Source organism: Vanessa cardui, chromosome 14, assembly GCF_905220365.1.
Source record: "Vanessa cardui chromosome 14, ilVanCard2.1, whole genome shotgun sequence".
Taxonomy (NCBI): Eukaryota; Metazoa; Arthropoda; class Insecta; order Lepidoptera; family Nymphalidae; genus Vanessa; species Vanessa cardui.
In genome coordinates this window covers 7,675,704-7,697,947 of record NC_061136.1, presented here as the reverse complement: position 1 = coordinate 7,697,947, position 22,244 = coordinate 7,675,704, and the positions used below count along the sequence as shown (strand labels likewise).

General features: G+C 34.4%; 1 protein-coding gene across 1 annotated transcript; it reads right to left on the bottom strand.

Moving 5' to 3' along the window:
* Positions 1 to 427: 427 nt before the first annotated feature.
* Positions 428 to 14,645, bottom strand: LOC124535401. Its single transcript, XM_047111609.1, has 2 exons — positions 14,621 to 14,645; positions 428 to 1,296 (listed from the first exon to the last, which is right to left on the bottom strand). Exons 1-2 carry the CDS (start codon positions 14,643 to 14,645, stop codon positions 428 to 430), a joined length of 894 nt encoding a protein of 297 aa, XP_046967565.1.
* Between the last annotated feature and the right edge of the window lie 7,599 nt (positions 14,646 to 22,244).

Here is a 22,244-nt window from a genome sequence, read left to right as displayed (position 1 = left end):
CCCGAGGTAGACACATTTTTGAACAACTTCGAGGACGGTACCGTGTATCGTAGTCGGTTCCGGTAGAACATGTTCATTAAACATAACCTTGGTTTTATCCAAGTTCATCCGTAGGCCGAAACGCATAGAAGAATCAGCCAGCTCGTTCAGCATTTGTTGTAGGTCCTGCAGTGTTTCTGCCACGATGACGATGTCGTCTGCGAATCTCAAGTGAGAGATGAATTCGTCATTGATGTTAATGCCACGTCCTTTCCAGTTCAGCGTCTTGAACATATCCTCCATTGCATTAGTGAACAATTTGGGGGAAATAACGTCCCCTTGTCTCACTCCTCGATGCAATGGTATGGGATTTGTTTGCTGATTCTGTACTCGGACGGACATGGTGGCAGCTTTGTAGAGACATCTCATCACTTGGATGTATCGCCAATCAACTTGGCAACGCTCGGGGACTCCAGAACGGCCTCCCACGCCGATTCCTTGCGTAGCATCGCCGACACGACTGGCGAACAGGGAGAGATTTCGCCCGATTTGCTGGACCAAGACTTGCCTTTCCGCGGTCCACGCGGGACACGCCTCTAGCGTGTGTTGGGCATCGTCTCGCCCCGCAGTGGTGGCAAACCGCCGTCGCCTCGCGTCCGATCCTACACAGGTACTCTCCAAAGCAACCGTGACCGGTCAGCACCTGTGTAAGTCGGAAGGTGACTCGTCGCTTCCGCCGCATCCAGGCCTCGAAGGCTAGCAGGATCGCACTCACGACGCGTTTGTGCGCGTACCGATCTCCGCACAGACGGGCGTACCACGTCGTGTGTGCCCTTCTCTGCTCCTGCCGCCTGAGCGCTTCGAGGACGCTGGCAGGGTAGGACGCACTTCCGCCGCTTTGACGGAAGGCGCGAGTCTGGTCGTAGACCCTCACGTCCCTCTGCGCCAGGATGTCCAACGGCGGAAAGCACGCCACAAGGGTCGCCGCCCTTAGGGATATCGTGCGATATCCCCGCACCATGCGGATGGCCACTCTCCGCTGCAGACTCAGGATCTTAGTCTTGCAGCGGCGGGTGCCCGTCAGTCGGTGTGACCAAACGGGTGCCCCATAGAGGGCCATCGATCGCACGACACCAGCATAGAGGCGGCGAATCTCCTCCCTCGGTCCCCCGAGATTAGACAGCAGTCTGTGCAACGCACCCACTGCCTTCTCGATCCGGGGGACCAGGAGCTTGAAGTGCTCTTCAAAGCTCCAGCAACCGTCCAGGACAAGGCCCAGGTATTTTATGTACCTGGACACCTGGACGTTTGAGTGACCTACGCGAATGATACGCGATGATGATGATGACGAGTACTGCCGGCTTAGAAGAAACGACTTCTCCACTTGCTGTGGTCAACTTCGTCAGTTGGCTCCTTCGAAGAGATTGTACGAACACCTTAGACCCCCGATTCTGCTCAATAACTCTTTCTATTGCAAGAGTATTGGAGCACCGGAGGTCGTGCCGTACGCGCCTGCTGATCTCTTGGTTTAATTGCCGTTTCTCTGACAAAGTGACAGGTGGGTTTTCACGTCGTTTCTTCATGAGCCCTAAAGTCTCTTCCGAAAGGTTGGACTTCCTGTGCTTACGCTGCATGCCACAATATCTCGTGCCTTCTTCCCTGAGAATTCGAACTACATTTTCGAGGTTCTGGTTTACGTCAGTTGTGGTTTCCACAGCAGCGAATCGGTTCTCCAGGATTGACTGGAATGTTTCAGATCCCGCAATGGTTTGGAGCAGCTTTGGTCGGAGCGTGGACTTCATCAGACCGTCGCGCTCGGCCTTAAAATTGATATTCAGAGAGCCTCGTAGAAGTCGGTGATCACTACAGGTATTGAACCTGTTAATCACTGAGACGTCTCTGAATATATGCCTCTTGTCCGTCATTATGAAGTTGATCTCATTTTTTGTCATAGTGTCAGGGCTTTGCCACGTCCACTTCCTTTGCGGCTGCTTCTTCAAGAAGGAGTTCATCAAGAAGAGCCCCCCCCGTTCGAGGAAGTTGACAAGCATTTGCCCCCTATGATTCCTGCTTCCAAATCCATGGGGTCCTACTACCGATACGCTGCAGTTCTGTACTCCCACGTTAGCGTTAAAGTCCCCCATGACAACTTTGTAGTGGGTTTTCGTAGTGAAGTGGAGGGCCCTCGATATGTCATCAAATAATTCTTCCACTTCATCGTCCGAGTGTGTCGAGGTCGGTGCGTACGCTTGCACCACCTTGAGGCTGTACCTCTCGGTGAGTTTTATAATGAGGTACGCTACCCTGTTCGACACACTGAAGATTTTCCCAACGTTGTCAACTAGGGACTTATTTACCAGAAACCCAACGCCACCTTGGGATTGTTGGTCTCCCTCTCGGAAGTACATTAGGTGGCCCGATTCGAGGGTTACGGTGTCCTCTCCCTCTCTACGGACTTCACATACCCCTAATATGTGCCACCTAATTTTCCCAAGTTCTATCTCAAGTTGCACTAGATGCGAGTCAAGCCGTAGCGTGCGTCCGTTGTCCGTCGCAAGGGTCAGTCGGTAGTGGTGGCCTCCCAGAGCCCGGTGATTCTTAGCAGCCCCCGTCCCGCCGTTACCATCGTCGCCACCATGACGAGGAATAGCGGGGCTGCCGGGAACTGGGGGCCATGGCTTGCGTGTGTGCTGCATGTGGAGGATATTGCCCATAATCGCCACGCTGCGCAGGCGGTATGGCGATCGCAGGGCGTAGCTTCTCGCACCGGTGACGCTGCTCGGCCTGTGATATTTAGCTACGCCTATTTTATTTGATGTTTATACCCCTACCTACCATCAGTCGGTCGCTAGAGCCTCGTTTGGTGGTCGGCAGGATGCACCACGGGCAGGTGAGGTTGGCTTGTGGCACTAAGGTGTAGTTTGCGCCCCCTTACATACAAATAGGTCGTAGTATTTACAAGTTTATAATAATTATTAAATTCTACTTCTACTATGATGTAAATAAGATATATTAGCAACAGGTAAAAGACAAAAGTGAAAGCATAGGGTATGGTGACAACTACCACCACCAAACGCTAAACAGAGGCTCTTTACTTTCATTATAAACACTTTAACATCAACTCACTTATTCTTGCTTTAATAATGCAAACGAATATTTTGTTCGTGTAGATTTAAGATTTCACATTTATTTATTTTTTTGGTATTGATAAATTAAACCTATTTGTATATCATTTATGTATAGCAACTCCTTAATTTATTTTTTGCGTTGACAGTTGGCATAATGAATACCACCTTACGACATTCATTCCGACTTTGAACTTAGCTAAGAGCACTTCCTATTCCTTTTAAATTATTTCAATAAACTTGACTGTTATTATCATCAGCCTCCTGCCCTTATCCCAATTTTACTTTTTGTCTGCTCAGCATATCTTTTTCCATACTTCTCTTTCTGATATAATCTCACAAGTAACGTTATTTCCAGACATATCATCTTTCACCTTGAATGTATATTTATATTAAATATTATTATTATTATATAATTGGACAGGTATTTCTAATCATGTATAAAAATATAAATGTCAATACATAAATATTCTGTTTAATTTTTTTTATGTACATTTACATAATATTTAAAAAAACACTACTTATCTATTATAAAATCAGAAAATGTGATGAAAATAATAAAAACAGAATGAAAAGGATTCATCCACCGTTTTGTAATTAACATACCTGGTTAAACCTTTTCCTTCCGATTTAAAAGGGATGGATGTAATTTATACCAGGCTCTTCAGTAAAAAAGGGCTCTAAAAGGAACAGTGACAATATTCTGGAAGCTTTTGAAATTAATGAAATCTTTTTGCTTTTTTAATACAACCAATCAGAAACAGTCTATACAGATATACCATCATTTGGTGGATTGTCAAATGGGCTTAATGATTGTAACTGGTCACCGCAGCTCATAGAAATTTTTACCTTAAACAACAAAAAAATAATTAAAAACAAAATTAGATTGCCCCGCAGATGACTAATTTTATGTAATTGCGGATGTAATGTACCAATACTTCATTTGTCAATAATTTCGGCTTGATATTTATGTAATGTTGTCTTAAATTTTCGCGATTATTACACATTTAAATAAAACTAATTATAACGGATGAATCGCGTATATTAATTATTTTTTAAAACATCCCGACGTTTCGAGCACTTTGCAGTGTTCGTGGTCACGGGTAGACTAAGATGACATTCGTCTATTTGAAGAACAAAGGAAATATTATTAACAACTACCGCCAACGATTTCTCAATTGATATCTTGTGTAACGTTCCGGTTGCACGCAGAAGGCACTAACTGTATCTTTAGGTCTTGCAGTCTGTTGGATTTGGGATTTTAAATTTTTAATAAGTGGATCCCAGGTGTTAGAAAGTCTCCAACCATCTTCTCTATTGAAATTCGGATGTTTTTGAATTTCAATAGCCTCGCGTATCATTCTAGGAATGAATCTGTGTTCTCTAGCGAGGATCTGTGGTTTATCAAATCGGATAAAATGGTTAGGTTTATCCAGAGCATGTTCACAGACTGCAGACTTAGAAGAACGCCTATTTTTGACATCTCCTATATGTTCCTTGACCCTGGTACCGATACTTCTCTTTGTTTGGCCTATGTAAGATAAACCACACTCACATTCGAGTTTATATACTCCTGCAGTTTGTAAGGGAATATTACTCTTGATAGGTCTCAAGAACTGGCTCACTTTCTTATGAGGCTTGTACACGGTTTTAATTGAAGCGAGCTTCAAGATGTTGCCAATCCTGTCTGTAACTCCCTTCACATATGGTAGAAATGCAGGTTGTCGCTCAACTGTGGGTGGCTTGATACGGCTTCTGCGATGCTGGCGAGGCACGGGCAGCTTGTTCTGGTGGAGTGCAAGCTTGACCTGACGTAGCTCGTCCTCTAGGTGTTCAGCATCGCAGAGATGGTGGGCTCTCTGAAACAAAGATTTGCCAACGGTAGCTAACTGGCTAGGGTGGTGGTGCGAGTCACCATTGAGGTATTTGTTGGTGTGTGTGGGTTTCCTATAAACTGTGTGACTTAATGTATTGTCAGGATTCCTGACAATAAGGATGTCAAGGAAAGCTAAAGAATTATTTGCCTCTAATTCCATAGTAAATTGAATGTTTTTGTTTATAGAATTAAGATGTACTAAAAATGCAGATGTCAGATCACTAGGTAATATTGTGAAAGTGTCATCTACGTACCGTTTGTAAAACCTAGGTATTATAGGTCCGGAGCGAAGAGCCCTCTCCTCCAGGTCTTCCATGAACAAATCGGCGACCACGGGGGATACTGGAGAACCCATGGCTACCCCGTCAACTTGTACATAGAATTCATCATTCCACAATAAATAACCAGATGTGAGGCAGTGATGTAACAGCTCTGCATATTCAATAGGCATGTTGTGTGTCTGTAGCTTCCTCTTGACAATTTCGATGCAGTCTTGTATGGGTAAGCAGGTAAACAATGACTGGACATCAAAACTAACCATTGTCTCGTTGTTGGTTAATTTAAGGTCTTTGATTTCACCAACAAACTGGTAAGAATCCTTGACATACGCCGCAGTGTGTCCTCGGAGGGACAAGGACATTATCACCCCCTCGCTCCGGACCTATAATACCTAGGTTTTACAAACGGTACGTAGATGACACTTTCACAATATTACCTAGTGATCTGACATCTGCATTTTTAGTACATCTTAATTCTATAAACAAAAACATTCAATTTACTATGGAATTAGAGGCAAATAATTCTTTAGCTTTCCTTGACATCCTTATTGTCAGGAATCCTGACAATACATTAAGTCACACAGTTTATAGGAAACCCACACACACCAACAAATACCTCAATGGTGACTCGCACCACCACCCTAGCCAGTTAGCTACCGTTGGCAAATCTTTGTTTCAGAGAGCCCACCATCTCTGCGATGCTGAACACCTAGAGGACGAGCTACGTCAGGTCAAGCTTGCACTCCACCAGAACAAGCTGCCCGTGCCTCGCCAGCATCGCAGAAGCCGTATCAAGCCACCCACAGTTGAGCGACAACCTGCATTTCTACCATATGTGAAGGGAGTTACAGACAGGATTGGCAACATCTTGAAGCGAGCTTCAATTAAAACCGTGTACAAGCCTCATAAGAAAGTGAGCCAGTTCTTGAGACCTATCAAGAGTAATATTCCCTTACAAACTGCAGGAGTATATAAACTCGAATGTGAGTGTGGTTTATCTTACATAGGCCAAACAAAGAGAAGTATCGGTACCAGGGTCAAGGAACATATAGGAGATGTCAAAAATAGGCGTTCTTCTAAGTCTGCAGTCTGTGAACATGCTCTGGATAAACCTAACCATTTTATCCGATTTGATAAACCACAGATCCTCGCTAGAGAACACAGATTCATTCCTAGAATGATACGCGAGGCTATTGAAATTCAAAAACATCCGAATTTCAATAGAGAAGATGGTTGGAGACTTTCTAACACCTGGGATCCACTTATTAAAAATTTAAAATCCCAAATCCAACAGACTGCAAGACCTAAAGATACAGTTAGTGCCTTCTGCGTGCAACCGGAACGTTACACAAGATATCAATTGAGAAATCGTTGGCGGTAGTTGTTAATAATATTTCCTTTGTTCTTCAAATAGACGAATGTCATCTTAGTCTACCCGTGACCACGAACACTGCAAAGTGCTCGAAACGTCGGGATGTTTTAAAAAATAATTAATATACGCGATTCATCCGTTATAATTAGTTTTATTGATATTTATGGTTGTACGTGTTTTTACTTCTATGAGCATGTGTAACGAAAGTTATAATATAAATAATCACAGTTTATATTTAAAAGTAGATAAAACTGTGTCGTACATTTGTAATGTAGCCGATCAGATTGACTTGGGGTTGTTGCAAGTTGTTTGTTAGGTATACGAGTCTTGGTTATTGGCGGTACTACCATTTCGAACTACGTCAGTTGCCAACCCCAATTGTACATACGGCGATAATTAAAACCAATTACAATAAACGGCAGAATTACGGACTATCGGATGAATGGCTTTGGATCATTGCCATCTTTACAGGTCTAAGCGACAATAAACGCCTCTAACATCGTATTGTTCTGATAACAAATCGTCGTTTGAAAGCAATACGGATTCGAATTACGAATTTATTGTTTTAACATCATGTACTTACGCAGTTCATTTAAAATATTGACATTTATGTTTTCGATATAAAAAATATATATCTATATAAAAATGTTCTTCACTCAAAATTGACCGCAATAGTTTATTTATTGAATTAAACTATTATCATTCTCTCGGTACAAAATATTGCGGTAAAAGTATTTTAGGAATAGATCAACATAAAAGTAGAGTAAAACGAATGGTTAATTACCACTAAAACTATTTTGGCGAGTTATTTGCATATAATGTAAAATTAATTATTCACTAGTTTGACTACACTGTTGTGATCCATTGTGAGCGCGTTTAATATTTGAAAAGATAACAGTATTACTGCATTTCAGCTGTATCACAAAATTATTTTAGAAGCACCCTTTTTTATTCTGTCACACAAAATACATGTACTATGAAATAAAATGTTAAAAATATTTTTTCACTATTTCCTTGCTCTTAATGATATGAATGATGAGATGAACTGATACGTGTAATACATTTTATTTTTCCCACTATTTTGTTCTCTTGAAAATTGTTACCAGTGACAAAAAAATATTTGTGATTTTGTGATGTTAACAATAAATAAAGTTACCGAATGTATATCAATACTTAACCTTGAATTATTTTTTATTTTAATACTATTTCTTGTAAATTGTACAATCATAAAACATTTTATACATATATGTATATATATTTGATTTGAAGAAGATATATTTAATGATTTTAAGATCTAATCTCCTCAAATGGAGCTACTAATTTTTAACCAACAATAATATGATATAATGGATTCGTAGTATTGTTCTACTTAGCATTGGTAGAGGTTGAATTTTCATTCATAATCAATACGAGTAACCGTCGGTTGACATCACTATCAGAATCATGGATGCCAAGCATAGGTTCGCTACATTACGCTGAGCTGCTAAATCAGCTTACCTGCACCATTTGAAATTGAGTGAGCTATAACGTTCTTCTATAAATATTATTTCTGTAATATTCATTATACTTAAAACGTATTTCATTAAAATGTACATTTCATGCAATGTATAAAATAATGTTTTATATATTTTATTAATATGATTAAAATATTGCATATAAAATCGTAATTAAAAAATATTACTTAACATTCTTCTCAATACAAAACGTATTAAAACTTCTTTGAATAAAAGTTTCTTTATAAATTTAAATGAGACATTTTAATCATTTTAACAAAACAATCCGGACTATTCTTGTTAACAAATCCGAGAACGGAAATGTTTACTAAAATAACTACCTTGTTAATTAAAATAAGCTAAACTGTTATTATAATATAATACCGTTTTTAACAAAACCATAATTTAATTAACTATACCTGAAGTTCTATAAAACCATTTAAATCAAAAGTTGTTTATTTTATATGTAAATTATTCTATAACCCTCTACTCTCTCTATACTTGTGATAATTTTTTTTTTTATTTTTAAAAAAGAGTATTAATTGTTTATTACATATTTATTTTCTTTATCACTACTCACATACGGAGTTTCCGAACGCAATCTCTTTATGCATCTATTCCATCTAAGCATTAAGCTTAAGCTATAAAGCGTACGACGGTTTTCACACAACTAGGCGACTAGTATAACTAAGAGCTTTTGGATAGCAGTTACGATTTCATACGTACGTAACCCCAGTTTCATCGTCAACTTCATTTGATTGCTTAATATTATTAAATAACAATTCTTATGACTAAGAATTAATAATATGTTATACAGGAATATACTGTTTGTGGTTTTAAATGTTTTAAAGTAGATCATAACTTAAAGATGCTTATTCTAGACCAGCAATGATTAAAGAGAAAAATAAACTAGTTATACGGTAGACTAAGGTATGAACAGTCAAAGTGAAACGACAAAGCGGGAAACCAAATGAATATAAGTAAAAATCTTTGTGTATGTTTCGAAATTATTTATCGGGAAACCCGTGTCCGTTCACACGAGGGAATCGAAACATGGGTTAATGTCACTCAGAGCTATCATAAATATTCCATATAAAACCCTTTTAAGTTATTACGAATTGGAAAAGCGCTTTTAAAAATAATCCCATGATAAATGCATTGTTTGTCAGAAAATGCATATTATTATACCTAGTATTATAATGAGTTAAGTATGTATGTACGGTTTATTATTCCGGATTTTTATATCGTTTTGTATAAAAAAGTGTATATTGTAAAATAATAATTAAACTCTGTATAGTGTTATAATTATGTAAAAGATAATAATTTATTTATGGTCTTTACCGATGAATGTGCTAAACTTGAACACAAAGACAATTCGAATTTTAGGGCTGTGTTTTGTATAAAAGAGCTGCAAGAGAAATTGCTTCAAAAACAAATTCTTCATTCAATACAGTGGCGGATTTACCAATAGGTTAAGTAAGCTGGAGTCTAGGGCGGCAGATTAATAGAGCCGGCTAATTTAGCGCAAATTTATTGTCTTACAGAAATAAAAAATTAAAACTTATAATTATATGTATACACATTACGACCGCAATTCATATACTAGTCGCTACATAGCGGTTTGGAAAAATTACCTAACAGAAATATCACCTAGTTTATAATCATACTAATTACGGGAAAAACCGATGTAATGAGGACGATAGAACACAAATCATAAACGTTGCAAAAAAAATAGGGGCGGCAAAAATTGAATAGCCTACTAGCTGCAAATAATTGTAAACCCGCCACTGATTCAATATTTAACTTTGTTCGATTAAAAGTATATTGCCATACAATTTTATAAAATAGACAAGTAATGGCAATATGGTGGTATTATTTAGGACATAAATAAACGTAAAATATAAAACATTATATAACACAGGAAATTTGAATCGCTTTTATAAAAAATACGGATGATTATAGGTAAAAATGAGAGGGAAGTAAGTTAGGATACAGAAAAGATTGATTGTTCCCATGCCGATTATAGTATACACTAGCTGTGCCCGCGACGTCGTGCGAGTTTGAATTTAACAAAAACGTTACTGTTTTGTTCGCAAATTTTACTATAACTTATCAATTATGTGTTAGGCACCTTTTGAGATATTAAGTCGTTGGTGAGAGGCATCCGAAGTGACAGCGGAGTGGTGTTATGCGCGAGGGCTGCGCATTATACTGGACAGTATTTGGACATTTCAGCGTTACTTTATTATTATTTATATAATTCTAAAATAAAAGTTACTCCTTATTACATTGGCTATCAACCATTGAAAGTCCAGCCGTTCACGGCATACAACAATTGTACCGTGTATACATACGCCGTATTGGGTCACCGCCCGTCAGTTGGTATCAAAAAAAGGGTACCACTGAAAACCAGCATTAGGTGTCCACACCTATGAATTGCTGAATGGTATACCTATTTGGGACACGTCACGTATATTGTAGTTGTTCTTTTTCTTTATTTTTTTTTGTATCGTTACTTTTTTAATGTTCATTTTATTTTTTGTGTAAATGATAAGTTGTTAGTACTTAAGTTATTTTTTTTTTATTATTATTATTACTTTTTATTTTGTACCAATTGTCATCTTGTCCCAAATAAAAGTGTTCTTTCTTTCTTTCTTTCTTTCTTTCTGTCTTTCTTTCTTGTACATATGCATTTAGTAAAAAGCGTTTATTTTAATATTACAAACATACACTCCAATTATGTTATATTTTAAGATTCCGTATGTCGAAAGAAGCGGATCATTAATAATAATACATCTTCACAGTCTTATTAACTCGGGATCAAAAATATAGCACTTTCACAAAAATTGTCTTTTAATTCCATTGGAAAAAAATAATATTATAAATCACTGTGCGAATTCGAACTGCCCTTGGTCGGATGTTTTTAAATCATGTTTATTAATAAAAAAACATTTTCGCTTTACTACGTTTAATAGAACAATGTTTAATTTAATAACAGCCTTTAATAATAACGTAGTATGTTTATTAGAAATGGATTTCTATACATGGCGGAAGGCAAACCCGTCTAGGTAGGTGCATATATTCTACCGCACAAGCACAAGATACATATGACACATTCATTTAAAATGTTAGTAGTGCATTAGCTATGTGTTAGCTTCAATTCCTTTCATAAAATATGTCTTACAGTGCCAATGTCAATGGGCAGTGGTGACCACTAACCAGTCTGCCAATCTACGTTATAAAAAATAATGCAGTTGTTTTAACTTTATTTCTGACAGACTAGCTTTTAAGTATATCTTCTTCATTGAACGACATCCCATTTATAATGTATCCCAACCACACAAGGACAAAAGTCTAACCACAAAAGTCTAATAGACGATTTTTGATATCGGTTAAGCTTTGGTCGAGATACGTGATGGTGATTATCCATAATTGATTTGGGAAAAAATTACGCTTTGAATGTTTTATAAACTAAATCGGAATTTTGGACTTAAAATTAAATTAACTATGGATGAGTATTGTTTTAAACATAAATAATTTTTAATTAAAACTGTTATCATTATTATTGAAATAATAATGATAACAGTCACACTCAAACTTGGGTGAAAATTTTAGTAAAGAATATATAGTTAGACAGTGCCTAGTTATTCGGCAAAATTTATACTTATAGAATTCGTATTTATAAATCGAGTGTTAAAATTGACCCAGCCGTTCGACCGTTTTTCCTTTTTACTCCGTCTAGATGGATTTCTTAAAAGTTATTTTTTGTGACTGCTTCGTGTACTGAATAGGCTGTTTGACTGGTTTTTAAAATCCATTTTATATTATTTAGTAGAAGTTAAGGAACCCAGTACAAGTTGTGTTTTTTATTTCTAGTAGGTACATATTTGCCGAAAAATATCATATTAAAAATTCCATATTTAAATAGCGCGCAAAAACGCTACTTGGACAATATGGCGCTGCAATGGGGTCGGTGACGTCACTTTCCTGTATTTTAATCTGTGGTACATATAGTTGAAAAGCAAAGTTTACAAGAAAGTGACTTCATCATAAGCCCGGCCAATCCGGAGCGTTTTGTGTCACGTGACAAATGTTTGAAAATTTACATTTTTATTTATGGATTTTTGAATAAATTAAGTATTATTTTCAACTTTCGTTAGTAAATAACCATTTTTAAACTCATAATATACACTGATTACAATAATGCACAATTTATTTTTCGCATTGTCAAATAGCCTATTATTTCGGTAGGATTTATACAAAATGATTGATGTGGAAATTCTATTGGCATGTATATGTTAATTTTTAAAGGTATCTTACGACGTATCGTTGTTTAACACTTCAATCGATTTAAATGATTTCCTCATATTATCTAATCTTATTAATGAGATCTTATAATGGCAAATAATAGACCTCTTCAATTGTAATAAATATTTCATTACTCATGGGATTGTTTTTTTACATTAAAATGGTATATTTTTTATTGTTATTCTAAAAAGTAGTATGCTCATACTACAAAATAAAGTCCATTTGTACTGTTGTAAGAAGTTAGCCATTTTTCAAATGCGTTGAAACATATTACCTAATGAAGAATGAAGCATATTTTATGAATGCAGTTAATCATCAAAATGGATGTTCAACTAAGGGGCGGCCGTAATGCCTTTACTCTATAACCTAGGTGCAAGTGAAAGGATTGAAAAGGCATTTTTAATCTCTCAAAAGCCACATCAAAAGCAAAAATTCTGCTGTACTCATTTGTGCCGTAACATCATAAAAACGTTATTACGTACGACCATTCATAGCTCTTGATTGCGTATATTATTCAGAAAAAAAAATGTATGTCACGTAAATTGCAAAACATATTGAAATCTGCAAGATTATTTGAAATATATGAATCAAAATATACCTTTACAAATTTATACGACGAATTTCGAAACCTTTATATACATTAATAAGAAGTAAAATAATATTGAATAGTATTTTCATGTAATTATTTCAATTACTACTTAAGTAATATTACTAACGCTTCGAGCTCATTTAGTACTTAAACAAAATTGTTTGTAATCGACTGAATAGATTAACACCGATTCCATCAAGCAATTAGGTCCGATGTTATAACAACGAAAACTATAATAAATAGGTATTAATACAAGGTAATTATTTAATTTATCCCAAAAAAAATATTTTTGTTATTTTTGTGCCACGAATAAAAAAAGTGGGGAGTCTAGTGAGCATAATACCTACATAGGTACTCGTGCTAGAGGGACCCACAGTTACATAACATATTTTGTTACATATAAACAACAAATATAAATTTAATATAAATAAAAAATTATATCAATAAAATAAATATAATTAAAACATAATTTCTAGCACCAGATACTGTTACAGCATATAGCAAATAACCATTAGTAACATTATATTATAGCTCGCAACGTTATCAGAGCATCGTACTACTATTATTGGTGTAATGTTTACTTCTCACCCGATTACGAGCAATTTTGTTTTAATTTACTCCTAAATGAGCCTTAAGCGTCCATTACGTTATTATTGAAACTTACGGTTTCATTTACTTTATTTGTAGAACAATGCCCTAGGATAACTGGAAAACTACAACAAATCAAGAATTGTGTAAGAATAATAATAAATTTGTATTAATAAATAAAGAACGCATACAACCTTAACAATATTATAAATCGAACTACATCTTAAATTATTTTCCTGATTTTAAGACTTCTTAATTCGTTATTTGGCTGTTGTATGTAAGAAAGTTTATTCCTAATGAAAATTTCGCATATTTGTTTAAAAGCAAGCGCTAGACTTCTACGAACAGAACGCAATTATGCAACTTTAGACTTAATTTTATTCTAAAACGAACAAGTTCAACCTTAATTAGACACTCTCTCTCTGTACTGCAATAATAATGGAATAAGTAATTTTAAGCAACGCGCAATTTCTTCATAAGTATAATATTAGCTAGCCTTCTAGGCAATGTTGGAAGTTCTTCCATAAATGTATTTCTCTCGGGAACATAAATGCAATTCGCTAAACTCAATATCTTACGTCCTGAGTCCTGACCGAGATCTGAAGCTATCTGTATGCAGCTCCATTTAGCTGCCTTCAAATGGCATTAATTTTAGCTAGTTACAGATTTCAGTGTTTAAATTAAATTCTTATTAAATTAAGTAGTCAAATTAAGATATGGAATGTAATTAAGTAATCTATTGCTATGATAGTTATATATTTATAAATATAATATTTCTATACGTGAATGTCAATGAACTCCTTCTAATTAGAGAAATCGATTTTGATTAAAAAAATGTCTATTTTTGAGTGGGCGATGGTGGAGCGCGGCGCTACGAGTGGAACCCACGTTAATTTTTTTTAACAAAAATGTATATAAAAAGTATACATTTTTATTTCACAAGGACTGGAACTTTATATATATTATAGATAATTATTTTTTTCATATATTTGATTGCTTTTTTGTCGCTTACCAACATTCTTCATTCCATTCTCCATTCTTAAGGTAGTTTCTATAAATAAAAAATAAATAAAACGGTGGTATTTATACACAGACAAAATTGTAAATAAAAGGTTTTGGTAAAAATTATACATTACGCAGGCATTTATTAAAAATCGATTATTTTAATATTATGAAAAGACACCCCAATTTTGGTATGTATATGTACAGAGAGATGATGGATAGTTTAGATAGTCAGGAATATAAAATAATAATTGTTATCATTTGAAAACATTCAGATATTTGTGTCCCTTTTAACTTGTATAAGTTAGGTGTATAACTTCTCACAGGTGCAATACTGATACTAAACATACTACAGAACTTGTTTATTTACGACATCACATTGCAAACTTCTAAAATTATCCGTGTTTATTTACTATACTGTTCATATGTTATACATATACACATAACTTCCACTTCAATCACACTATCTATTAAAAAAACCGCATCAAAATCCGTTGCGTAGTTTTAAAAATCTAAGCGTACAAAGGGACATAGGGACAGAAAAAGTGACTTTGTTTTATACTATGTAAAGAAGATACAGTAACTATTGCAACACGACTAATTCGAACTGCCCTATATACACATAGACAAAGATATATTTAATTTGTTTGTTTGATAATCGTTTTATCACTGTATGCTAATATAAAACTATTTTTTTTTTCTAATACCCAAATAGCTTTGACTAAAAGATTCGAATAAGTCAAGCTGGCGTTTTTTTGCAAGTTAGTAAGCTATAGAAGCAAATTACTAACTAATATTATTATTTATTTTAAAGTAAATACTAGTAGAATAGTACTTCATTTAAAGCATTATATTAATATTGTTGGAACACAGCAGCTGATCTCAAACACTTGCTGCGCTGGACAAATCATAAACGTTTGTAAAAACACAGAGGCACTCTATTTTCTCACTCTAATAATGAATGAGGCAGTCTGTTGCATCCGTTAAATAACGGAGCAAAGATATATAAAACACATGCTTAAAAAGAAAGACATAAAGACAATATACAACATAAATGTTTTACATCAAAAAAAGATACATGTTTCGATTACGACTAGACTGAAAAAGATTTATAAAACAATATAAATCCTTTGTACCCTCGAAGCTATTGAAAGCCAAAACAGAGACATGAAGATTCAATATCCATTGTGTATATTGTGAATTTAAAACGTTGAAAATTTAAAATGTTGAAAGTGAAAATAATTCCGATTTTACTTCAGTGACTTGAATAAAGTGTTGAATACCTGGATAGGTTTACTAAAAGCTTCTTGAATTGAGAGGCTTGCCTTTGTTAAAGAATAAAAACCTTGACAATCTAGACTAAAACAATTTCGATATAAAACACTGAACATCGACATGTAACATAAGAACTATCTAGTCTAACAATACATGTGCTCTGAAATGTCCCAATTGATGGTTACGGGCACAAACTTCAAACACAAGCACCGATCAACTTTCTTGTACTTAAGTTGTATTTATCTCGTGCTCGGTTAGGGAAAACACCGTGAGAAAACGTTCATATGACTGACATGTACACCGACCTGACTACAACCCGTTACATTTCAGCAGCGTGCTGATATAGAAACCAACAGTATCTAAGCACACCAGGAGCACATTCATATATGATATATTTTTATAGATTTAAAAGAATTTGCCAACAATAGAAACTCATGTATGTAAATATTTTTTTCTTCATATATACTGGACAAAGGAACACTTGAGTAAGTTCAAACTTTTTCAATTGATAATATTTTTTATTGAGATGCAACACAAAGGAACGGAGAAAAGTATGAAGTTCTGAAATAAATTCTTAATTTAAAGCTTGAACCAACAGAATAGGAGTCGATATTAGAGCCGGTGTTTTCATTGTTGACTATTTCCTTTGTTTTCCAGCGGTGATATAAATATGTGTAATTTTATAACCGGCTAGTGAACCTTTCTTCAGTTTCGTGCATAATAACATGCTATGGCCAAAAGTAAAGTAAACATAATTTCGATTACTAAAACTGACTAAATGTTATGCTTAATGTACGAGTATTTTGATAAAAAAAAGTATTTATTCTATGTCATAAGTCTATATTAGTAACATTGGTTATAAAATATGACGTAAAAATATTATATTAAAACTAAATTATTATATTACTAAATATAGGATATAACAGCACGACCTAAATAGAAAAGAACATATAGCTAGAAGAGTTTCTATATATTTTAAGGTAAAACAAAAAATTAAGACGAAATATTTATCGCTTGCACTTTACTGACTATAATAAACTAAGTGAATAGATAGATCTCTATCTATGCACTCACGAAGGCTAGCCCGAAATTATTATCGACTTAGCTATATTAACAAATGTTATTTATATTTTTTTGCCGTCTACATCCTAACAGTAGTCACCTCATCCACTAAAATAACTTACAACATCGAGCGGTTCCTACTTCACGCCGATAATTTAGCGTAGAGGGACGCGCCATCATGAGTGAATAGATCTATAACGAATTTCGATATAATTGTGTTTCATTGTAAAAGTAATTTGATAACCACCTTTCTTGGTGGTAGGGCTCTGTGCAAGCCTGTCTGGGTAGATACCACCCACTCATCAGTTATTCTACCGCCAAATAACAGTACTCAGTATTGTTGTGTTCCGGTTTGAAAGGTGAGTGAGTCAGTGTAACAACAACAGGCACAAGAGACATAACATCTTAGTTCCCAAGGTTGGTGGCACATTGACGATGTAAGGAATAGTTAATATTTCTTACAGCGTCATTGTCTATGGGTAACGGTGACCACTTACCATCAGGTGGCCCATATGCTCGTCCGCAAACTTATTCCAAAAAAAAAATCCTGTTAGTGGATTGAAAATAAGAACAATTCGTGTAATTCATAATATTCAATGAGCCTTTTAGGATCGGATAATTCACTCATATATTGAAGTAAGTCAATGGTTCTCGAACGACCCTTTATAAATCGTTGCTGACTGTCACTCATAACGTACTTTTTTTTTCTTTATCAAAATTAATATACAATAGACTCAAAAATTTTAGATAATGCAGACATTATTGCAAATGATCTTTAAGAACTGGAATTAATCGTGTCTTTCCATTTTACAGGAAGTATTCCTATGTAGACCTGATAAGGATATACATACATATGTATATGTCACCGTTAGATTACACAATTTGTTAGATTACAATCTGACTAGACAGATTGTAAACTGTCGAAATACTGTGAACTGTGAAGTATGATTGCAATTTAACGTAATATTTTTCGCTATATTGTTAACTATCGATGGAAAGCAGTCAAATTGTAAACTGGCGTAGAACGGATGCATGTCGCGCGCTGATCGTTTGAACAATACGCCACCCCGAAATCCGCCATATTATTTCACCGTAAAATACGGTCAAATTATAATCTATTTCGATCGTTTATTAAATTTGCCATAAAATATAAACAACTTCGGTAGTTCATAATATTTCGGTTAGGTTAGAGTTTTTTATAACTGATCTGAAATTTACTTCGATAGAATTTAAACTATAGAATAATAATCGTTACTTATGATTGGTCGCTCTTACAATAAGGCCGGCCAATCAGGAAGAGCTTTCGAAAGTTGACAATTTAACGCGGAACAGATTGTAATCTAACAGTTTAACTTCAATATATTACAATATAGTGAAAAATAATGCGTTAAATTGCAATCATATTTCACGGGTCGCAATAATTCGATAGAAATATTGTAAATCAAAATAAAATAGAAGAATAAAATAAAATAGTATAAATCTGTCTAGTCAAATTGTAACCTAACGAATTTTGTAATCTTACGGTAGCATATATATGATAAGCGATGAGAGTTTATCTAACTTATGAATTTAAACTAACATGAGTTGTACGATCAATTGCGTCTAGGGTACAGACGCAATTGATCGAAACTAAGTTCCATGATTGGAATTATGAAAACGGAATGCCAATCTCAAAACCTAGTATATATTTCTGTTTTTAGACATTTACTGCTTTTACAATAAAAAATGTGGCTCGGGGATAAGACTAGTCTTAGTCGACCCCCATCACTCGTGTACAACTTCTTGACCTCATTGAAATACATATATTATTATATTGATAAGAAAAATAATATTTATTTTCTTGTTAAAAAAACATTTTTTTATTTATGTTGCTTCATATTTATTTATTGGTTTTCTTTAATTAGAAATTCTCTCTCAAACCATCAATTGATATACAAAATCTGGGTGTCTCCAACGGAATATTTTTTTTCTTTTATATGAAATTATTTTGTATAATAATGATGAATAAACGTACTCACATAAATTATAAATTAGATAATTATTAACTGCTCGTAACTAGGACTAAATCATTTCCTATATGAGAACGTTTTCCGCGCGTATCATGTGTAATTCGGAAGCGCTGTCGCTCGTAAATCCACTCTGTTCCGTGGCGCGCCTGCCCTCGCCGATTACGATCCATGTAAACTGACATTCGGGATTTAACCAATTACGAATTTAATTTAAAATTATTCCTATTTAAGATAGAACATATTGTTGTAAAAAACTATTTACATGCTATTGATTTAAGTACAAAGAAGAAATGCGAAGAAGATTAATTTTGTTAATTTTTTACTTTACAAAAAATACATGTAAAGTGTATGTGTGTTAAAAATCATTTTCTGCGAATTATGATTGATATTGCGGTGAAGGTAAATAATGTGAAGAAACCTGCAGGCATACGAAACTCTACCCACAAATCCACCAACCGGCATTGGAGCAATGAGGTGAAATAATATTCAAGCCTTATTTTTACTTAACTTATTGAATAACGATACCATCATTATCCAATAAATTAAGTAAATTTATTAATACCGTCAATAATCATTCATCATGAAAACATAATTGTATTGTTATTGATTTTATGATTTTTTTGTTTCGTTAATGTGTCTTTACCAACTAGATTAAGCAAAGTAGTTTATCATCAAAATGGATACTCTGGGTAGCTGTAATTCCTTTGCTGCATAGCCTAGGTGCAAGCGAAAAGATTGAAAAGGCCATTTTTAATCTCTCAAAAGCCACATCAAACGCAGAAACTCCATCCTATTCCATTTCTATCCACAACGTAAAAGCGTTACCAACTATATACATACATAAGTCCAAACGTAGCTTTGATTACTTTTAATATTTCATCGTATATATTTATAATTGATTTTGTTTATTATATGTATTTATTTACTTAACATAGGTAGCTCTGTATTTTTCATCGCGGATAAGAGAGACGATATATAGCAATTATATATTCAAATAAAAAACCCGCTTTATATTAGATATCTATCAACATAGATAGGCAAATGCCTAATGAGCATACTCGACCTCACAATTTTATCGAGTGTAGAGTAAAGAGAAAAATGTTAAAATCTATGACAAAAAACTGTATTAAAAGTCAAAAAAATATTGTAATTTCTGTTATAATATTATACCAATAATCTTATCAAATATTCACCAACCATATATGTACACGCGCTAATTAAAATGTACATGTTATTTCACGCTAACACAAAAACCGTATTTTGTTTTCGTTCGACAGATGTAAGCTATGTTGGTAGCTCACCAAAAGCTCCGGTGGACAACGTGGGCTTTAATGTTTGCTTTCAATTAACCAATGGTCAACAACCAAGTTCACCCCATACACTTTTCATGAAACAATTCTACAGCACTTAATGCAGTTTCTTGTTTGCTAGCATGTTACAATCTGGGAAATTACTCCGTGTACGTTCACAACATTAACAAGAGATTGAAAGTGATTGCTTTATAACTATTTTTTGAAAATTTATTTCCCATTATTGATGTTCAATAATAGTAAATTATACTCTATCTATATATAGAAATTGAGTACATTCTTGCATATATATATTTAAATAATAACCTTTACTACAATACTATACCGTTTTATATATATTTTTAAAACCAGAAGTAGGAAGTAGGTTAACCTCTAAAACAATTATCTTTAATTTAAAATAACAATCAATGTACCACAATAGAAAAACATTTATCTACAACACAAATAACCATCAATAATCACATTACACCGTAATACTTATATTCGCGATCCCAATGTGTCAACCACGAATCTCCCGCCGTTTTTTTTTTAAAGGAAAGTTGTGTGACTTGTCGCAGATGTTGCTTGTTTATTCCAACAATATAGATATACATCTAACGTTATTAGCAAAAATTGTCAAAGGCTTATAACGAATGTTGAGAGTTGACGTGAAGTTTGTCTGGTTGTATGAGTTGGCATGAGATGATAAATTGCATTACAATTTTTAGATTATGTAAAATTGAATTACAATTAGGTACTATTGTTAAAAAATAAATGCTACTACAATTAGAAACGATTACTATAACTTACACCATAACTTCTTCGTACATATGTTGTCTTATACTTACACGACCTCTTTACCTAAAACATTAATTTCAGTGACTATTTTTTCAATGCTGTGATAATACCGTACAATAAAAATGTTGTAAAATATAGGTACGTCGGTATGAATTTGCATATTTTAATCCGTTTCATTTAGTATCAACGACAATCGTTCGCTTAATATCTGGCGTTAATCCCAGTGGACATAACCAACCGCGAAACGGCCAAGCGGCTCTCAGCGGCCCACGTTATGAAGTCTACTTTTAAAGGAAAAAGTTAAATGGTTTGGAATGAGAGATCGGTAATAGAAAATGAACCGCAGTGTTCATTTCCTTCTGCGTTTTAATGTACTTTGATAAATGTTTATTACGTATAAAATTACTGTAAATGTTGATAGAAGTGCATTTAGGATAAAGATAAAAAGCGTTGAAACGCGAAACACTTTTAATTATTTAATTGTTATAAAATTTTACCCTACCCTTCTTCTGACAGATACCTATATCTTTATGTATTTAAAACTGCATTGAGTGAACTAAAATCCCACTCCGAAATACTACACGCTTTCCTTCTGTCATTTCTAAATCTTTTAACGCATAAGTACCCCAAATAACAAACTTGTTTACTACAAAAATATTTATTTGTACATAATTTATTTTACTATATATGAAACGATTGCATATATACTTTATCTATATGATTACTACGTATTATAAAATAACGTTGCTTACGTATATTTTTTGCGAATATGAATGAAGTTCTCATCAACGAGTTATTCAAGAGGAAGGAAGGTTAAATCTGTACCTGTAATACACATATTTTCAGCTCAATTTTAGTCTGAACTTAAATTGCCAGAAAAAATGTTATTCAATATAAAAGTTTTTTTATTAGATCTTTATAATACCCCTGTGGAGCTAAGGCGGGTTACTAGTTATATACATAGGGGAGAGCCTACAGTACTAAGCCTAAGATTTATCTACAAAAAAAATCAAAATACATAAGATTACATGCTTAATACCTCCTGATATATTTACAAGAATTATTGTACTTTTAATAAAAATAACAAACAACCAAATATTTTAGAACTAGTCAGCTTTATTATCGCAATTCATTTCACAAGTTCATAGACAAAGAAAAATCAATCTAAAAAAATTGCTCTTCAGTACCGGTCATTAAGAAT